At 33.5% G+C, this 18,144-nt stretch overlaps 1 protein-coding gene across 3 annotated transcripts in view; it reads left to right on the top strand.

Moving 5' to 3' along the window:
• The window catches only part of LOC125057600 (probable E3 ubiquitin-protein ligase RNF144A), a 113,787-nt gene extending 100,454 nt beyond the window's left edge, over positions 1–13,333 (top strand). For all 3 annotated transcript variants that reach the window (XM_047661388.1, XM_047661387.1, XM_047661390.1), the window contains 5 exons: positions 1,771–1,901; positions 10,182–10,382; positions 10,822–10,911; positions 11,281–11,375; positions 12,636–13,333. In XM_047661388.1, coding sequence (XP_047517344.1) covers positions 1,771–1,901; positions 10,182–10,382; positions 10,822–10,911; positions 11,281–11,375; positions 12,636–12,738 — 620 coding nt within the window. In that variant the 3' untranslated portion in view covers positions 12,739–13,333. The remainder of the gene's footprint in view (positions 1–1,770; positions 1,902–10,181; positions 10,383–10,821; positions 10,912–11,280; positions 11,376–12,635) is intronic.
• Positions 13,334–18,144: the final 4,811 nt, after the last annotated feature.

Here is an 18,144-nt window from a genome sequence, read left to right as displayed (position 1 = left end):
TTTTATGGCTATAAGGTTATAATATATTTGGCTCTGCAACATTGTATACATCAAATATTATTATAATAAATAACTTGACTTATTATTTCCTGTTATTCCATTAACTCCAGTTCAAACAATTTGTATGACTCAAAACTTGGCGATTAAAAAGAGTGGTGGAGATTTTCTTGCCAGTTCTTCTTGTCCGCTCTACGCTTTACGCGAACTGGTAGTAAATTTAAATAGAGAATTAATTTAACATCTTTTCTGTTGACGTTCATAAGTGTACTTGGTTACCTATATGAATAAAGTTATTTTGAGTTTGTTAAAATTTAAAAAAGTTAATTATTACGGCATTTTTTACTATATTAAGGTTTGTCCATAGCAGTTTGTTCTTTGCAGCCGTCGATATTTTCCCCTATCTTATCTATAAATAAAGACATAAAAGGATAGGATCTCAATTTAGTAACAAAATTTAATTGTGTATAAGATAATTTTTATTATTAGGCAACAGGTTTTTAATGGACATATAAAAACTTATCAAGTAATTCCTACTTCCTTGTATCGTGGTAAACATACAGGTTAATGACCTCACGAGTTGAAAATATTTGCTTTCCAATTCCTTGATACAATCTTTATTCATTTGTCTAATTTATGATAGTTTTCGAGTATTCGTGATTGTGAACGGTTAAACGATATGGCAAATTGTGTCGCGTGTCTGTGATTGGACTAGAGCAGCTGTTGACCAATAACAATTGTACGAAACGCGCAATAGTTTCTCTCCCCCGTGATTGACAAATCCTGTAATCTCAGTATAAATTAGGGTAAAACAAATTGTTTTGTTCACAACACAAGCGAGCAGGAGAGCTAACTGGTAACCGCCGCCCGTGGGCACGAGCGTTTCCAACCTTTAAGGAATTAGTACGTTCTCCGCTTGAAGTCTTCTAAGTCGTAACTGGTTTTAGAAGGGTGATGCGCGGCAAGTGGTGGCGTCTACTTCTGTCTTCACTTTCGATGATTTTAAAAATGCTTTGCTGTCGATAAAATAGACTTTTTTCTATTAAAAATACATTGGAAAGTATATTTTAGATCGCATCCTACAATTGACACTCAACGATAAGAATAAGAAATCGTAGCAAGGCTATAACCGTTGACCTCTCTAGGCTTACAGGAAACTATTTAGTTAATTAAAAAAGAAGTTGCGTAAAGGTGAAAGTCAAAAGTCAAGATCGATAGTCATGGCCGTTCGTTGGCTCCCGCGCCGGATGTGATTACTTGTTTTGCTTAGCAATAATTGTAAGGATAATTCACTTCCGGTTTTTGAATTTCTAAAATATGTAATTCAACTTATATTTGTTGTTTAAACTTCGAACTTCTTTAGTCCTTTGATGTTCTTAACTCATTATATAAATAGATTGACACAGGAGTTAACTTCGGTGGCGGTTGTTGGAGGGATGTTCAAATAAATGAAACACTTTGAAGCAAGTTTCAACTGTCATTAATCGTTTGATTTTCGACTTCCAGTACACCACATATTGGTAACTTTTAGGTATAAAGAGTCACAAGGTGGTCACGAAACGTTTTACTATAGGTACTTGGGTACAGAAAAACGTTACGGTGCGTTACATACTTGAACGCTCCCTAACTACTGGCTTTAATTATGTAAAACATGAGCTTATAACTAAGATAACAATATTATTGTAATAGACAACGTTGAGTTTCTACGGACACTGGATCTCTGGAGTCTTGTTTTGTAGTAACATATTATAACTTTTTAATAATTTATTTCAGAAGTGGCAATGGACGCGATGCGTGCGTTCTGCCCGCGACCAGGCTGCGACACCATAGTCCAAGTGCGCGCAGCCAGTCCAGCCCATTGTCCCAACTGCAAACATGACTTCTGCTCGCAGTGCAACCAGGAGGTATGTACTGCTTACGGCACCGATGGTGGACCGCAAGGAAAGTTCTATATCGTCACTGTAGAATCTTTTTATTCTTAGACTCTTATGTCATTTAACTGGTATAATCTTGAAGTAAGGACATATTTATGTTATTAATAAATAAGTCCTTTTTACCATCTTAAACTATGACACATAATCATATTTTAACGAACATTGACGAACATTTTTTTCGCTTCCTGTAATGTTTAGTTCTCTAGACATACGAAGTTATGATCCTACAGCGACGATATACATATTTTAATAATGTAAGTATATGTTAAATATTCAATACATAAAAATTTAAAATTTACACAGCACTGGACAGGTGGATAAGATAAATTTAAAATTCGGTTATGCTTGTGAGTGATGCCAGGTCTAGCAACGTTTTAAAATTAAAATAAATAATTGTTTAAAAAAACTAAAAAAACACGCTTTTAGAGCTCATCAAACTAAAAAGTGAAAAATAATTCCTAATTTAGGCTGAAAATTTTATAGTTAAATTTTTTTTATTTTTTTTTCGGATTATTGCATTGTCATCGATCTTTGACAGGTGCGCAAAATTTGAATAAAATCTGTCCGTTTAAAGTGGGTCAAAATCGAGTCCGAAGGAGTCGGTTACATACATACATACATACATACATACATACAGGTGAAGCTAATATAAATCGTGTAATAAAAATCAGTTTGACTTTGGACGTGGTTGGGTGTTTACGGGTAATTTGGTACATGTCATTCCGAATCTTATAATTCCTTGTACCTATGGTTGGTACAGTTTGTGCACTTAGACTCTCATTGGCTCCGTTGTGCGTATTCCTTGTACCTAATACCTTTTTATTTTGGTAAATATTTAAGTTTGATTTGTGTTTAATAAATTAAATTAATCGTCATGATTAAGACTTTTAAAATCGTTTTTAGCTTTATACTAGTATTACGGACGTACTAACCCCAAGTAATACAATAGCTGGTGAAATTATGAAATATGCACCGGCGCAGTCATTACGCGTTTAACATAACAATACGATGAAAATGGCAAATAATCGCTTTCTCCATACAATTGCACGGTGTACACAATCGTATGCTTTCATTTCTTATTTTCTCTAGGAAATAGGATATTCTGACCTGAATTTCACTGAATGCTGAAAGATTACCTTCAAACCTAGCGATTATGGTAGCATACCTGAACTCATGAAATCTCCCTGACCGACTGTGACCCATACTTGTCAAAAGTATATAAATTAACTGCTGTATCATCAATGGGGCAGCTTCATGCTCTATACAATTCCATATAGCCTTTGCAATGATTTCTACGCAAATATTATTAACTTGTCAAATACGGCACTTTATTTCTATGTTTATGAAATCATAATCAAATATCGATTGTGGAATGTTCCTGGAAGGCTGTAGCACAGAGCACAGGATATTATATCGATAAACCAATTTGGATTTTTTATTTTTGCAAGAAATTTTTAAGTTCTTTAAAATTAGTATGTCTCCTTTTTTACGTCCGGGTTGTCTAGAAAAACTGCTATTAGCAGTATGACCGCCCATTAACCTTTTTTATGTACTACTTTGTGTTATTGTAATGTAAATAAAGTGGCATTATTATTATTATCTCGGTGTTGAATTTTGTTAGGTTTTTGAAGTTTCGAAAAACTGCTAAATCAAGTCTCAAATTGTATATTAAATTCGATATAATTTCCTCCTGCTCTTGCTGGTAGAGGACAAATCTTTGTTTTTATTTCATTTTATTATTATTGATTATTTAAGATGTCATGTGGATCATGGTGTAATGGTTGAAGCTCCTTACAAACGTTGTGTAAAACAAAAAACTTGGCGATTAAAAAGAGTGGCGGAGAGTTTATTGCCAGTTCTTCTCTTCCGTTCTACGCTACGAGAACTGGCAGTAAATGTAAAATTAGAAGCAAGATTTTAATGTATATTTCTTTTTTTACGTTCATAAGTGTACCTGTTACCTATATGAATGAATGATTTTGATTTGATATTCTAAATATTTTTTTTTTTATGAACAATAATTTTAATCTAATAGACGAGTAGAAGCTTTTTAATTTTCCGCCAAAGTGCCGCAGAACCGCGACAGGCTGGAGAGGCTAACCTTGCACATTACTTACTCCAGCTAAGTGTAAGGCACAGTGCCAAGCCGATGCAGCACTATTGTTCTCAGGGCGGTTGCAGACTAGCGTTTTTTACACGCGTATAAGCTCCTCTTTGCAGTGTTGGCCTAGTGGCTTCAGCGTGCGACTCTCATACCTGAGGTCGTACGTTCGATCCTCGGCATAGATAGAAAGTCCATTGGAGCACACCAATGGACTTTCTTTCTATGTGCGCATTTAACACTTGCTCAAACGGTGAATCAAAACATCGTGAGGAAACCGACATGTCTTAGACCCGAAAAGTCGACGGCGTGTGTCAGGCACTGGAGGCTGGATCACCTACTTGTTTATTACATTAAAAAATGATCATGAAACAGATTCAGAAATCTGAGGCCCGGACCTAAAGAGGTTGTAGCGCCACTGATTTATTTATTTTTCATAAAAAATCCATTGGTTGGCACAGCCGGGGATTGAACCTACGACCTCAGGGATGAGAGAACACTGCTCTTAAAACTCTAAACGACCGTATACGCGCAGAAAAAATCGCTAGTCTGAAACCGCCTTCAAGAGCCTGCAGCGGTGAAAGGGTCGTTTGGCATTTTTATTTTGTTCTTTACTTGGCGATTTTATCTACAATGGAGGCTCTGTCGGAAAAGTACAGTGCATATCAGCAAGAAAAAATTGTATCTATCAAAGTAAAGGAACATTAATAAAAAACAGGGTGCCTTTATAGCATGGGCGAGGATTTAAACCAAAGTTTGACTCCAAAACTAACTTAACTTATTATTATAACATTACTAGCTGACCCGACAAACGTTGTTTTGCCATGTATATTATTTCTAAGAAACATTGATTTAGTTCAATAGAAATAATTATCTGCTAAAATAGGTGTTGATCGTAGAGGTTGTATCATATCAAAACAAAACAAATTGTCTAAAAATAAAAATAAAATTTTGGGGTGGACACCCCTAATCACTTAAGGGTTTGAAAGATAGATAGTAGCCGATTCTCAGATTGACTAAAAAATTTCATAAGATAGGTCGGAAGTTAATATTCTTATAGACCAGTGCCGATAATTTTTGAAACCTAAAAAAATTACAGTAGGATGAAACCCATTAGAAAAGCAGGGGAATATGATCAAAATGAAAGGAAAAATAAATTACGGTCGATCTGAGGTCGGGAAGGGGTTTGAAAGATAGATAGTAGCCGATTCTCAGATTGACTAAAAAATTTCATAAGATAGGTCGGAAGTTAATATTCTTATAGACCAGTGCCGATAATTTTTGAAACCAAAAAAAATTACAGTAGTTTGAAACCCATTAGAAAAGCAGGGGAATATGATCAAAATGAAAGGAAAAATAAATTACGGTCGATCTGAGGTCGGGAAGGGGTAGGGGGGGGAGTTTTAAGGGTAAAAAACGGTTTATCTCGATTTCCGGCAAAACTACAAGTCCTATCGAAGAAAGTTGAATGGCAAAGTTGGAGGTAATAAAAAGATCTAAAACTTTTGTATTCACACATTTTTCACATAACCTCAAAATTTATGTGAAAAATTCAAAAAACCAAGTTTTTGGTTTTTTATTTTTATCTTTAACAAAAATATTTTTTTTTTAACGAAATTTGGTGAAAACTTACCTTTCTATGTCCCAAATACACTGTAATTTATTTGATTAAAAATATTTATTTGTTCACCTTATTTTGAATTAATATCGAAAAAACACCCTAATTTTCAATCGAAAATTCTGACGTCAAAATTTCAGCTTTTTTCAAAAAGTTGGTGTGCTTTCAGTTCGTTGAAATCTCTACTTTCCTATGGTAAAAAAATATATATATATTACCATAGTAAATCTTCACAGAAAACGCAAAAAATCGTATGCAGTAACGCCCAGACCTGTCATCCTTGGTTGGTTTTTTGAATTTTTCACATAAATTTTGAGGTTATGTGAAAAATGTGTGAATACAAAAATTTTAGATCTTTTTATTACCTCCAACTTTGCCATTCAACTTTCTTCGATAGGACTTGTAGTTTTGCCGGAAATCGAGATAAACCGTTTTTTACCCTTAAAAGTCCCCCCCCTACCCCTTCCCGACCTCAGATCGACCGTAATTTATTTTTCCTTTCTTTTTGATCATATTCCCCTGCTTTTCTAATGGGTTTCATCCTACTGTAATTTTTTTCACTTTTTATTTATTTTAAAGGCTATCTGCACTGGTCTATTATTAGACATTATAAAAATGAATAAGTATGACATTTGCGTGACATTTGATTGTACGGACTTTTATAATTAATCGATCTAATCGTACCACTATCCTGGCAAATAAACGATTTATCATTATTATAACAAAACAACAAAACATTTCGACTTATTTTTTATTTCACCCCTTATCGACGTTGTCGCTCCACTATTGAGCGCTTCCTAAGGCACATACAGCGCACTTTTTGTGAACCCTGTCCGTCCAGGTCCGAACCAAATTGACTTACGGTCCTGCAAGAAAAGAGCGTACCAATTCTTAAAGTGCGGCAACGCACTCGCGAGCCTTCTAGCATTGTAAGTGTCATATCACATATATCCATGCGAGCTTTTATCCCGTTTGCCCCTGCACTAAAAAAATGGACATGAAAACCTAAAGTTAGTCCAGAGAATTCATTGAGTGCAAACGAGATTCAAATTAAATTAAATATCGGATGAAAGAAGCCATAAAAATAAGATTACTTTGCCTTATCAAACTGATTGCGATTGTAAAGCAAAAATCATCTTTTCATCGTTTGGAATAGAATTATATCTAAAGATACTGAAAATAATGCTTACTATATACTTTTACCACAGAAATCTACCATTACGTCAACAATATAGAGTAGCTTTCATCAAAGTAACATATTGTTACGAGCTAGGGGATGGGATAGAAAACGCCGTAGATCCCTTCAAGGGTTTATTTTTTAATAAATCAATGAGGAATTTAATTACACTAAAAAGACACAAATTACACGCAGAAATACGCTATTTACCACACACAAAATATTGTCACTAATTACTTTAATTACGCTCACTTCACACAGTACTTTGTCACTTGTCTTCGCTATTCGCACTTTTCCCCTTCGATGGTAATGATAACTGAATGAACTGGTCGCGTTTCGGCTTGTTTATACAATATCCCTTGGAATAATCTTGGACGATGTCCGAGAACCCTCTAGGCAGAATTGCTACTGAGTAGCGATTGCAGAATTCTAGAACGTACGTACTCTTTATCTTTTTCGCATATTGCCGCGTCCTCGTCGTAAGGCATTCTAGAATGTTCAGTCTAGCTTCAAGAAAGTTACGTCTCATTAAAGGGGTATAACCAGTCCTGAAAACGCTTAAAAACGGGTTTCCTGAAAACTGTACCACTCGACTACACTTGCTCTGAAATAGCCTGAAATGTTTTAGTCTCCTGAAAACGAGGTTGTTTGATCCTACTGAAACGGATTACAGTCTACCCATCTTCGTAATAATATTAATATCAAGCTTTTCATTTAACGCGTTATTAATATTTGGTTTATATAAGATTTTTATAAGCATTATGTTTTTGCATATCGTGGCTACAGATTATGTCTAGTTTATACTACTACTTGTTTTTCTTCAAGTGTCTTGTCGGTGCGGCTTTAAATAAATAGAGATTATTTATTGCCAGGCCTAACCTGAGAAAGCAAATTTTATTTTCGGAAGTGGCCCCGACCTTGAGATCTGGCGCAACGCCAGCCCACAGCTGTAGTGAGATTTCAATAACCTAATTTCGGGAATAAGTAAAAGTTACACGAAACAGACTTTCGTCAGTGATATTCAATTGTTTTTCACGTTAAACATGATCGTCACTTGTTTATATTCGAGAACGCACCCTGTTCTACAAGTTTGTCAGTTTCAAACGCTCTGTGTTAAATTTGTATGAAAAGGTTTTGCGCTTAGTCTGAACTTGGTTAGTTTTAATATTTCGTCAAACTCATACTAAAGCAGTGTTTCCCAACGTGGGGCTTACTCTCCACAGGGAGCCCCCTCTTCGTAAAGGAAATCCGCGATTTTTCATTAAATATTTTTTGAAAATTTACTTACTGTGTTTCGTTAACAATTTCCTAGTGATATCTTCCTAAAATCTATCATTTAAGTTTCTTAGTGAACCATTCAATTTTTAATATTAAAAATAATTAATGTACCAAGGGAACATAATAATTTTAGAAAGGTTAAGGTAACATTGTACTACAGCTATTAATTTAAATGTTTTTAACGTCTTCTCACTACTAACTCTAAAACTGTACTGTTTCTCACCAATAAATATTCTGATTCCTAAGGAAGGTGTAAGTGTATTTTACACTTTACATTAGGGTTTTATTTAAATGGACTGAAAAATTACAATTATATTTATAGAGGTCAAAATTTTTTCGCCAAAACTACCGCCACATTCTATATTTCTACCATTCACGTAGTAAGTAAGAAATGTACGAACACACGCTTTAAGAATTTAGTATCAATAAGGCCCTTTAATCCTAATCCTTTAAAGTCTTTTAGTACTTAGATGAAACCTAGAAATGTAAAGAGATAAATAATTGGATTATGTCGTAACCTAATTAACTACTTAATTATATTAACTCTGCAAATGATGCAGGCGCCTTTAATTACAAGCTGTAATGGAATGTTAATTGATGCGTCGATAAATTGTTTTAATGAACATGAATGAACAATATTTATTTTTATTGATTGGTATTGTATTATTTGTATTATTAAATGTGTTGTATAACAGCGAACGGGCAGGAGGCTCATCTGATGCTAAGTGATACTGCCGCCCATAGACACTCACATTGCCAGCGGGCTCGCAAGTGCGTTACCGGCATTTAAGAATTGGTACGCTCTTTTCTCGAAGGACCCTATGTCGAATTGGTTCGGAAATACTTCAGTGGGCAGCTGGTTGCACATAGTAGTAGGCCGATTTACTGCAATTTATCACGCACATAGAAATAAAGTTCATTGGTACACGGCCGGGGATCGAACCTACGACCTCTGGAATGAGAGTCGCACGCTGAAGCCACTAGGCCAACTCTGTTCTAGGCCAACTCTGCTCTAGGCCAACCATCTACATTGATAAATAATTCATGACAGACGTTATATATAGAAGGATTTATATCAATTATACACTATATCTTGCTTAAGATATACACTGTTAGAATAATGTATCTATACATTGTAACGTAAGTCGAATAATTTATGAGCTTTGCGATGTAAGAAAAAATATACTTTATCGGGAGTTAAGTTTGGTGGCGGTTCTTGTAGATATGATCAGATATATGTTAAATGTTGCACTTTATTTGAAGCTGGGTAACAACTGACTTTAATAATAAAATTAAGGGTAGTGTGGTTTCGACGTGAACAAAAAACTATCTTGGCTTATTGAAGAGTTCGTAAATCTAAGTGAATGTTGTATTACAATTTATGAGTGAAGAAAAAAATAAAGGGCTCATATTGGCCTCAATTGTGCGATATTGTTTACATTTTTAATTATTAACTAATATATATATATAAATATGTAACTTAACTAATGCTAATTTACATAACTCGCGTGATGTGTAAATTGCTATAACTACTGAGATGGAAATCATCATGTTTGTCTACCACGCATCTGCGAGATATACTTATATGTGAAATATGAAGCCAAATATGGCGGCCAATTACAGGTCCGGATTTTAATGAGCCTAAAAATTTTGTAATTCGTTTTAAGCGTTAAAGGTAGTTTATTAACGGGTACTTTGAGGACGTGTGAACAGTGATGGCCTAGTGGCTTCAGCGTGCGACTCTCACACCTGAGGTTGTAGGTTCGATCTCCGGCTGTCCACCAATGGACTTTCTTTCTATGTGCGCATTTACCATTTGCTTCGAACGGTGAAGGAAAATATCATGAGGAAACCGACATGTCTTAGAACCAAAACGTCGACGGCCCAGGCACTGGAGGCTGATCACCTACTTGCCTATTACATTTAAAAATGATCATGAAACAGATTCAGAAATCTGAGGCCAAGACCTAAAGAGGTTGTAACGCCACTTATTTATTTATATTTTATTTATGAAACACTTTCGTTTTTCGTTTGTCTCGTCAAAGACCGCCCTCATATTTATTATATATATTTCAGTGGCATGGCGGAATTACATGTGAAGCGGCGGCTGCATCTTCATCAATGGGAGGCGCCGGTGCACCCTTACTTGCTGACTCTGAATTGATAAAACTCTGCCCAATGTGCCGAGTCCCCATCGAAAAGGACGAAGGCTGTGCCCAAATGATGTGCAAGAGATGCAAACATGTATTTTGCTGGTATTGTCTGGCCTCGTTAGATGTAAGTATTTTTTGATCATCATCAGATAAAGTCATCAGTTACATAAAATTATAGAAATAATAAAGCAGTTATTACAATTTTGTGGTCCAAATAAAAAATATTGATAAATGGCTGGGAGTTTGAATAAAAATATACTTACGAGTTTCTATTTGCTCAAGTCTATATTGGTACAATTTTTCGACTCATTGGTCTAGTGTACCCCTGACTGCGAATCTATGGGTCCCGGGTTCGATCCCCGGCTGAGACGAACATCGATGTGATGAGCATTTGGTGTTGTGCTTAGGTCTTGGGTGTTTAAAATATGTATTTATATGTCTATCTATCTATAATATCTATGTATGTATATCCGTTGCCTAGTACCCATAACACAAGCTTCACCAGCTTAGCATGGGACTAGGTCAATTGGTGTGAATTGTCTTTAAAAAAAAAATGTTTCCAGGACGACTTCCTCCTGCGCCACTATGACAAAGGGCCGTGTAAAAACAAACTGGGCCACTCCCGCGCATCCGTTTTATGGCATCGCGCTCAGGTAACAACCTTTTTAATATATCATAACAGTTGCAAAATGTCCAATTCCCAAAATGGGTTTAATTCGATTAAAGGCCGGCAACGCACTCGCGAGCCTTCTGGCATTGAGATTGTCCATGGGCGGTATCACTTAACATCAGACGGGACTTCTGCCAGTTTGCCTCCTGTTTTATAAAAACATATATCCAAAGAGATACAATTTTAATTCAAGCCGTTCCTGAGATGAGCATTTTAATTAAAAAAACTTAGAGATCGCCGGCAATCGAACTCGGTACCTATATATATAAGTGTGTGTGTGTGTATATATGTTAGTCACCAGTCCAAATATTTAGTAAATTTATATCTCATACTGGTTATCCTTCAATTACAGGTAGTGGGTATATTTGCTGGTTTCGGTTTGCTGTTGCTGGTTGCTAGTCCATTGCTGCTGCTGGCTGCGCCGTGCATTGTTTGCTGCAAATGCAGGTAAGGTCTTTTCTAATTTTATGTAAATTGTAAAATGAAAATAGCATATATATATACACTTATTACGGATATTTTAATTACCGATACAACGATACTTTTCGCGCTTTAAATATTGCAAACGAGGCACGGACTATCCGTGCCCGGGGAATCCCCGCGTTTTATTCAGTTTGTTGTCTCCTTCTCTCTCTCTCTCTCTTTCTTCACTTTAGTCGCTTTTCTGCTACTGCGCGTAGTATGTATTCGACACCCAATTAAACAAAATACAGAATTACAAAAATCTTATCAATATTAATTTTAATTATTAACAGTTATTTATTTTATATTAATATAATTATTACTTTTATTTTTTATTTTAATAACTTAACCTTAGAACTTATTCAAGGTGTGTGACTGTTTATATTATTTAATAAAAATTTAAAGCTTTAACCAAACTTTATATATTTTACCTTAATTTAATTTTGCATCCCTAACACTTATATATATAAAAAAATACATTTATTGCCAGTTCTCAAATCAAGGGCGTAGAAGAACTGGCAAAATTCCGACACTCTTTTAAATCGCCAACGGTTTTTTTTAAATACTTGTAATCCTGCCATCATGCTCCTCATCACATGTTAAAACAGTTAATTATTGTAATTAAATCCGAAACACAGAATTTTCAAATTAAATATACAGAATTATTATTCATAAGAAAACCATACCAACTAATTTTTTTACATTCAAATTAGACAGATCCGAAATTAATGTTCTAATAATACACTAACGGACCTGACAGACGTCTTCATGTACTCACATCATAAATAAATAAAAACATGTAATTTGTAAATCTAAACCATTCTCGAATACACATCACAACAAATTTAAAAAAAAATCGGTCCAGTCGTTAAGAAATTAAATGACGAAGATTTATATATAAAAGATTATTATCGAATTTAGTAATAATATTATAAATTAAAAGAAATTGTTTGATCCTTGCATCCTTTCAATTCGAGTTTACCCATACAAGGATAAACTAACTTTTAACATTAACTTTATTTTTTGTCATTAAATTTAATATAATATATGTATGTATGTAATAGTTAATATTTAGTAAACCAGCAATGAAGATGCCACTAAAATGCTGTGTACAGATGTAATTGGACTTCAGGTTTACAAATGTTGTTTAGTGTGTAATAACTGTATGTATTTAATCAATCTGTTTTCTGTTTCTGTACCAAAAATGTAAAAATAAAAAATAATATAAGCATTTAATTATTTCAGATTATGCAATCCAAACACAAAGAACTTAGAAGAGGTGGACGAAATCGAAAGCATCAGCCCCGGCCGAGAAGACGAGGACAGGACGCGGTATCTCGCCGAATGACGGTTTTAAACGAATTAATTAAAAAATTTAAAACTACCCTCACTTTAAAAGACCAGTACAAGCAACTGCGGTTAAATGTATTTCTTGCGTGACTGCGGTTTTTTCCCACTATTGTAAAACACAGAAATATTTATTGTATATATAGTACATTTATCAATTACATTATATACTAAAACCATAATCGTCTGCATTTACGTAACAAAAAATTTGCATTATTCTTTTTATCTCGTGCTGTTTTTATTATTGTCACGTGGTATTGCGGTTAACCGCTAGCGGGAATAAATCGGAGTGTCGCTTAATTTGAATATGGCTACAATATTTTAGAAAGTGCTGTTTTAGTCAGTCGATATTGTGTCAGAAAATGCGATGGTATAAATTATTTATTAAGTAAGATCTCGGTAAAAGATGTACTTTACTAGTAGACATACAATTGTACATATGTAGATTATGTAAGAACCGAAATCTAATTTAGATGAATCATCGAAAAGGCATTTTAAAAAATAATTTAAGACGCAAGGTAACTTAAAAAAAATCCTGAGAAAATTAGTTATGGTAGCAAAATTAAGCCTAATTTTGAAAGAAACAAAACTGCATTTAGAAACTTGAAAAGCTGGGATTTGAACCCGCTATTTTTTTTTGAAGTACCCTCATTTGAAAAAAAATCCGAACATAACTTAAACTCATAAATTTCGCCTAATTTCGAGACCGTTAAACAGATTAATGAAGTAACTTTTCAGTTGAGAAAAAAAGGAATTTCCTTCTTGAAGTAGTTTCATCAAAATCGGCTAAGTAATTTTTAAAAAAATATTCTGGTTACTATTCACGCCCTTGTACTAAACGTTTATCAATAATTGGATTGTCCCATGCCCCATTTGTAAACAGCAACAACCGACAATAAACGGTAATCCTAATATGGGCAAAATCACTTTTTTTTACTCCAACTTGTAGCAATTATCATTTCGCCGGGAATCGACTGTCGGACTTCAACATAAACATTTACATATAGTGATCAATTTTGAACTTCGCCCGTCTTCGTAGGGTCTGCATCACCTGTGCTGAATTCGAGGTTTCTGTTTACCAATATTATGACAGATTATGTTCCATTCCTTAATTCCTTGAGAAATTATGGAAAGGTCACCGACCCCAAAATAAAACAGTAACGGAATATAAAAATTAATAAAATCAAAAGTTCATAACGAAGTCAAAGTGTGTAATGTTAATTTTCCATCATTAAATCAGTAATGAGGTTTATATTATAGACTTGGTCGTAAAATCACACATTATCATAAGAAGCAAGTGACTTTTCTAGTACAGATTGGTTTTAGGAATCATAAATAATACGTCAACAAAAAAAACTAATTAGTTTTTTTTAACAAGATGATTTCTGTCGAGCTATAATGACGTAAGTGTTGTCACACACAGCAGACCAGATAATAATTCTGCAGCAACATAATATCACACGGTGGTTCGGTTTCCTAAATATATAAAAAAATGCGTTTATTAATTTGACAACAATTCATTATAATGTGTAAGATTCGGGAACTAATAATTTAATTACTCTTTTTTTAAATGCATTATGAATCTAATATATAAAATTCTCGTGTCACAATGTTCGGTCCCATACTCCTCCGAAACGGCTCGTCCGATTCTTATGAATTATTTTATGCATATTCAGTATGTCTGAGAATCGGCTACTATCTTTCAAACCGCTAAGTGACAAGGGGGGTTCAACCCAAAAATGTTTTTTTTTTATTTTTAAAAAAAAAGAATATTTTTTTATGATACAGCATACAAAAATACGTACAACCCTAATTTTCCTCTACGATCAACCCTACTTTTTATTATTGTAGTTATTTTTTAACTTAAAAAAATGATTCCTAGAATTAATATGTACATGTCAAAACAAACGTTTGCCGGGTCAGCTAATGAAATTATATAACTATCCATTTTAGTTGTTCTTAAAATAGTGCTTCGGCATTTTTTTGCAAATCCCATTACGGCACATGATGTGGTAATGTTTACTGAGAAAACTTAAATTTTCTATGATTTACACAAGTACTTAAATTACATATAATAAGTTATATATAAAAAAAATTGCGCATCTAATGACAGTGGCCAACTATAACTTAGCATTGTTTAGGATTTGGTTATACACTTCTTGCACATTACCCTTAATATTTTTTTTTTTTGGATTTTTCCTTACCTAGGGTTGCCTGGAAGAGATCGCTTGACCGCCCATTGCATCCCTTATAATTTTTATGTTATTTGTTTTTATTTTAAGGTATAAATATAAAATATTGAATCGCGGTGTTCTGCGCCTAATCACTTGCGGATAATGTGTGTGACCTTGCGTGTTTGACGAATTTCACTAGTAATTTATTCGTAGTTTTTGTTTCTTATTTGACTGATTTACTAAAATGAGACTGAGTAAAGTTCTGTTGGAATGTTCCTCAAATTTAAGTGTTGACTTTGACTTTCATATAGTGCCACAAACATATCAGATCCTTTATCAATTTAACAACCGGATCGGATGAGTTGTGGCCCTATGTGCTATATTTGAGGATAATACCATCTATAACACATTCTTATTGAGTCAATAAAAATAAAATATACATTTGAATAAAATTAATTGTAATTATTGTAACAGTCCCCTAAGAGGAAACCGATTGGACTATAAAATCACAATTTTGCTTACCTGATCTCGAGTCGTACTTATTTATTCACGCCTTGACTGATAACTTGTTATGTCTAAAATATCCCAGTCCTTTATAATACGGTTCAAAAATGCTAAATTTTACATATTTTCGTCTATAATATTATTTTTAATTCCGTAGAATTCTGACAGCTATCATTTTTTGGTATGTCAGAGATTACAAACCTTTTTGCCCGGGCACATTTTTCAATTTCAACACGAGTCTGAATATCTGACTCTATACATACATTTTATTTGTTAGTTTATTAAGTGCGGTGCTCAACATTAACAGTGGTTTTACGGCGACTGATAAATACGTCCCTTTTCATCACAAACAGTAAAGATATCATTTTATTTTTTAAAAAAGGTTTACTAAACCTGGAATTGGTAGGCAGTGATGCCAGCTAAAGAATAAAATATAGTAATTAAAGTTAAGTCGTGATATTGAAATATTTGTTATTTTTGTATTAGGTCACTTGAATAAGTAAATATTAAGATTTACCTTTTTGTAGGTAAACCATAAAAAATACGTAGCATTTTATTTTATTGTCCTCAAATGGGTCAAATTTGTCACTTTTTCGGTGGAGAACTTTTTAGTAACAACATTTATGAAATGTCATAATTCTACGGGATTAAAAATCAGAGTATATATTGGAGTAGGCAATAATCCGTATAATCACCATCACAATTCGGAATACTCTTCAGAATCAAGGTATTAATTTTGGTTGGAAATTAGGACATTGCATACACAAACCATGGAACATCAACTTCATACTACATAATGAAGTCTCTTCCTTGGTATAAAGTATATTTTACAAAAGTGTTTTTAATATATGAAACTTATTTAACCCCAATATTTCCATACAAAATGCGCTTAGCGTACATAGAATAGTTTTATTGTAATAATAATGTAATTGTGTGATTAATGAGAGTATTTATTCTACAGTGAGCAAAATAGTATATATTTAAAGCGATAAAGAATTATTTTGATCACTGATTATGTATTAGGTTCGTTTTACAAGACTACTCAAATATAGAACTAGATGAAATTGTATCCACAGTTTAAAACTGTTATTTGTGTTTTAAGGGAGCGTTCAAGTATTAGGTAACGCAATTTTTGGAGATTATTGACCCCCCCTCCCCCATGTAACTCGCCGTAACGTTTTTCAGTACCCAAGTATAGTAAAAGGTTTCGTGACCACCTAGTGACTCTTCAGTTACTATTATGTGGTGTAAGTCGAAATTAATTTTATTATTATATTTAATCCCCGCCCCGCATCGTAACGTTTTACAAAATGAACCCCCCCCCCCCAAATTCGTTACGTAATACAAACACTCCCTTACTAAATGTATTTTGTAAATTATATTTATTGTTAATGCATGGTATGTTTATTGCTTTATCAACAAATTCTTACAAAATTTGGAGATTCAGGTTTGAGAAATGATTTGTAAACCGAACCTAAAGTGTGCTAAGTGTAACTGCAATGCAGTGAGAAACAATTCAAATATTTACACATTATTTTTCTAATCACTTGAATAAAAATCAAAATCATTGTAACACACTGCTTTCCATGTGTGCGCTCACAAGAGCCTTAACAATATGTTTAAATCTAATATTTATGTCTTAATGTAAATAATAATTGTACTTAATATGAGGTTCGATGTAATGGATTCACTCTGTGCTCAAAATTCAATCTATTATTTTGAGAATGTAGTGGAGGGTATATCATAAAATAAACTTGTGATGAATGTGGGTAGTTTCTTATGTGCAGAAACTGATCAAAACGGTATCAATCATTGCACAATTGTATGATATAACACTGATAGCCATTTCATTTAGTCTTGGTGATTATATGTTTAACCTACACATTATCAATGCTCATAGTAACCCACAATTCAGTTGTATTGTCTATTTTAAAATGGTACATTTATAACAATTCTAACCCCTTAGTCATTACAAACGACCCTCGTTAGCTTGTCGTAGCAAGCTAGAGAAGCATTTGTAGAATTATCCAAGAATGTCTATAGATTTTAGATGTAAGGTTAAGATAAGTTCTCAATATTGACTTTATTTACGTCCATTTTGATTTTTTATTGCTTTACATCTCGGTTGACTACAAATCATAGTGGAATGTCGAATTTGTATGGACAGATGTGTAAAGCATTTAATCTTAATAATGTCCTTTAGGAATCCTAAGTGCAATCACTTTGGTCCTTTTAGTTTCTCATTATTTTGTATATATGAAAGAAAAGATATTTTTTGTTATTAATATTTGTAAATGTAGTTTTATTTTGTTGAAAGAATATTAACTTTCTGTTGATAGATATAATAAAGAACTTTTTGATGACTCTAAATGAAGTTTTAACAATCCCTTTCCATAAAGGAAAAAAAACACAATCCCTTTAGTTGTGCTGTGGTTCAATCTGCCACATTATATGTATATCCATGCCACAATATCTAACACTTTTCGATAACTGCAATATCTATACAAACACACACACATATATCCAACATAAAATTTTTAACATAAGCATGTAGGCCCTACAAAGTTTAAAAAAAAAAACTCCAAGCTTATAGTATAAACTATAAACACCCATAATTTTGATTATGTAGGTAGAATTATAAGGTAATTATTTTTTTAGCAATTAGATAAGTTATAGCTACATATTGTTATTCTAAAATGGCACTCCATATAGACAAATAAAAAATAGTA

Source organism: Pieris napi, chromosome 16 (assembly GCF_905475465.1).
Source record: "Pieris napi chromosome 16, ilPieNapi1.2, whole genome shotgun sequence".
NCBI lineage: Eukaryota > Metazoa > Arthropoda > Insecta > Lepidoptera > Pieridae > Pieris > Pieris napi.
Note: the sequence above shows the minus strand (reverse complement) of the source record. Positions and strands in the feature narration are given on the sequence as shown.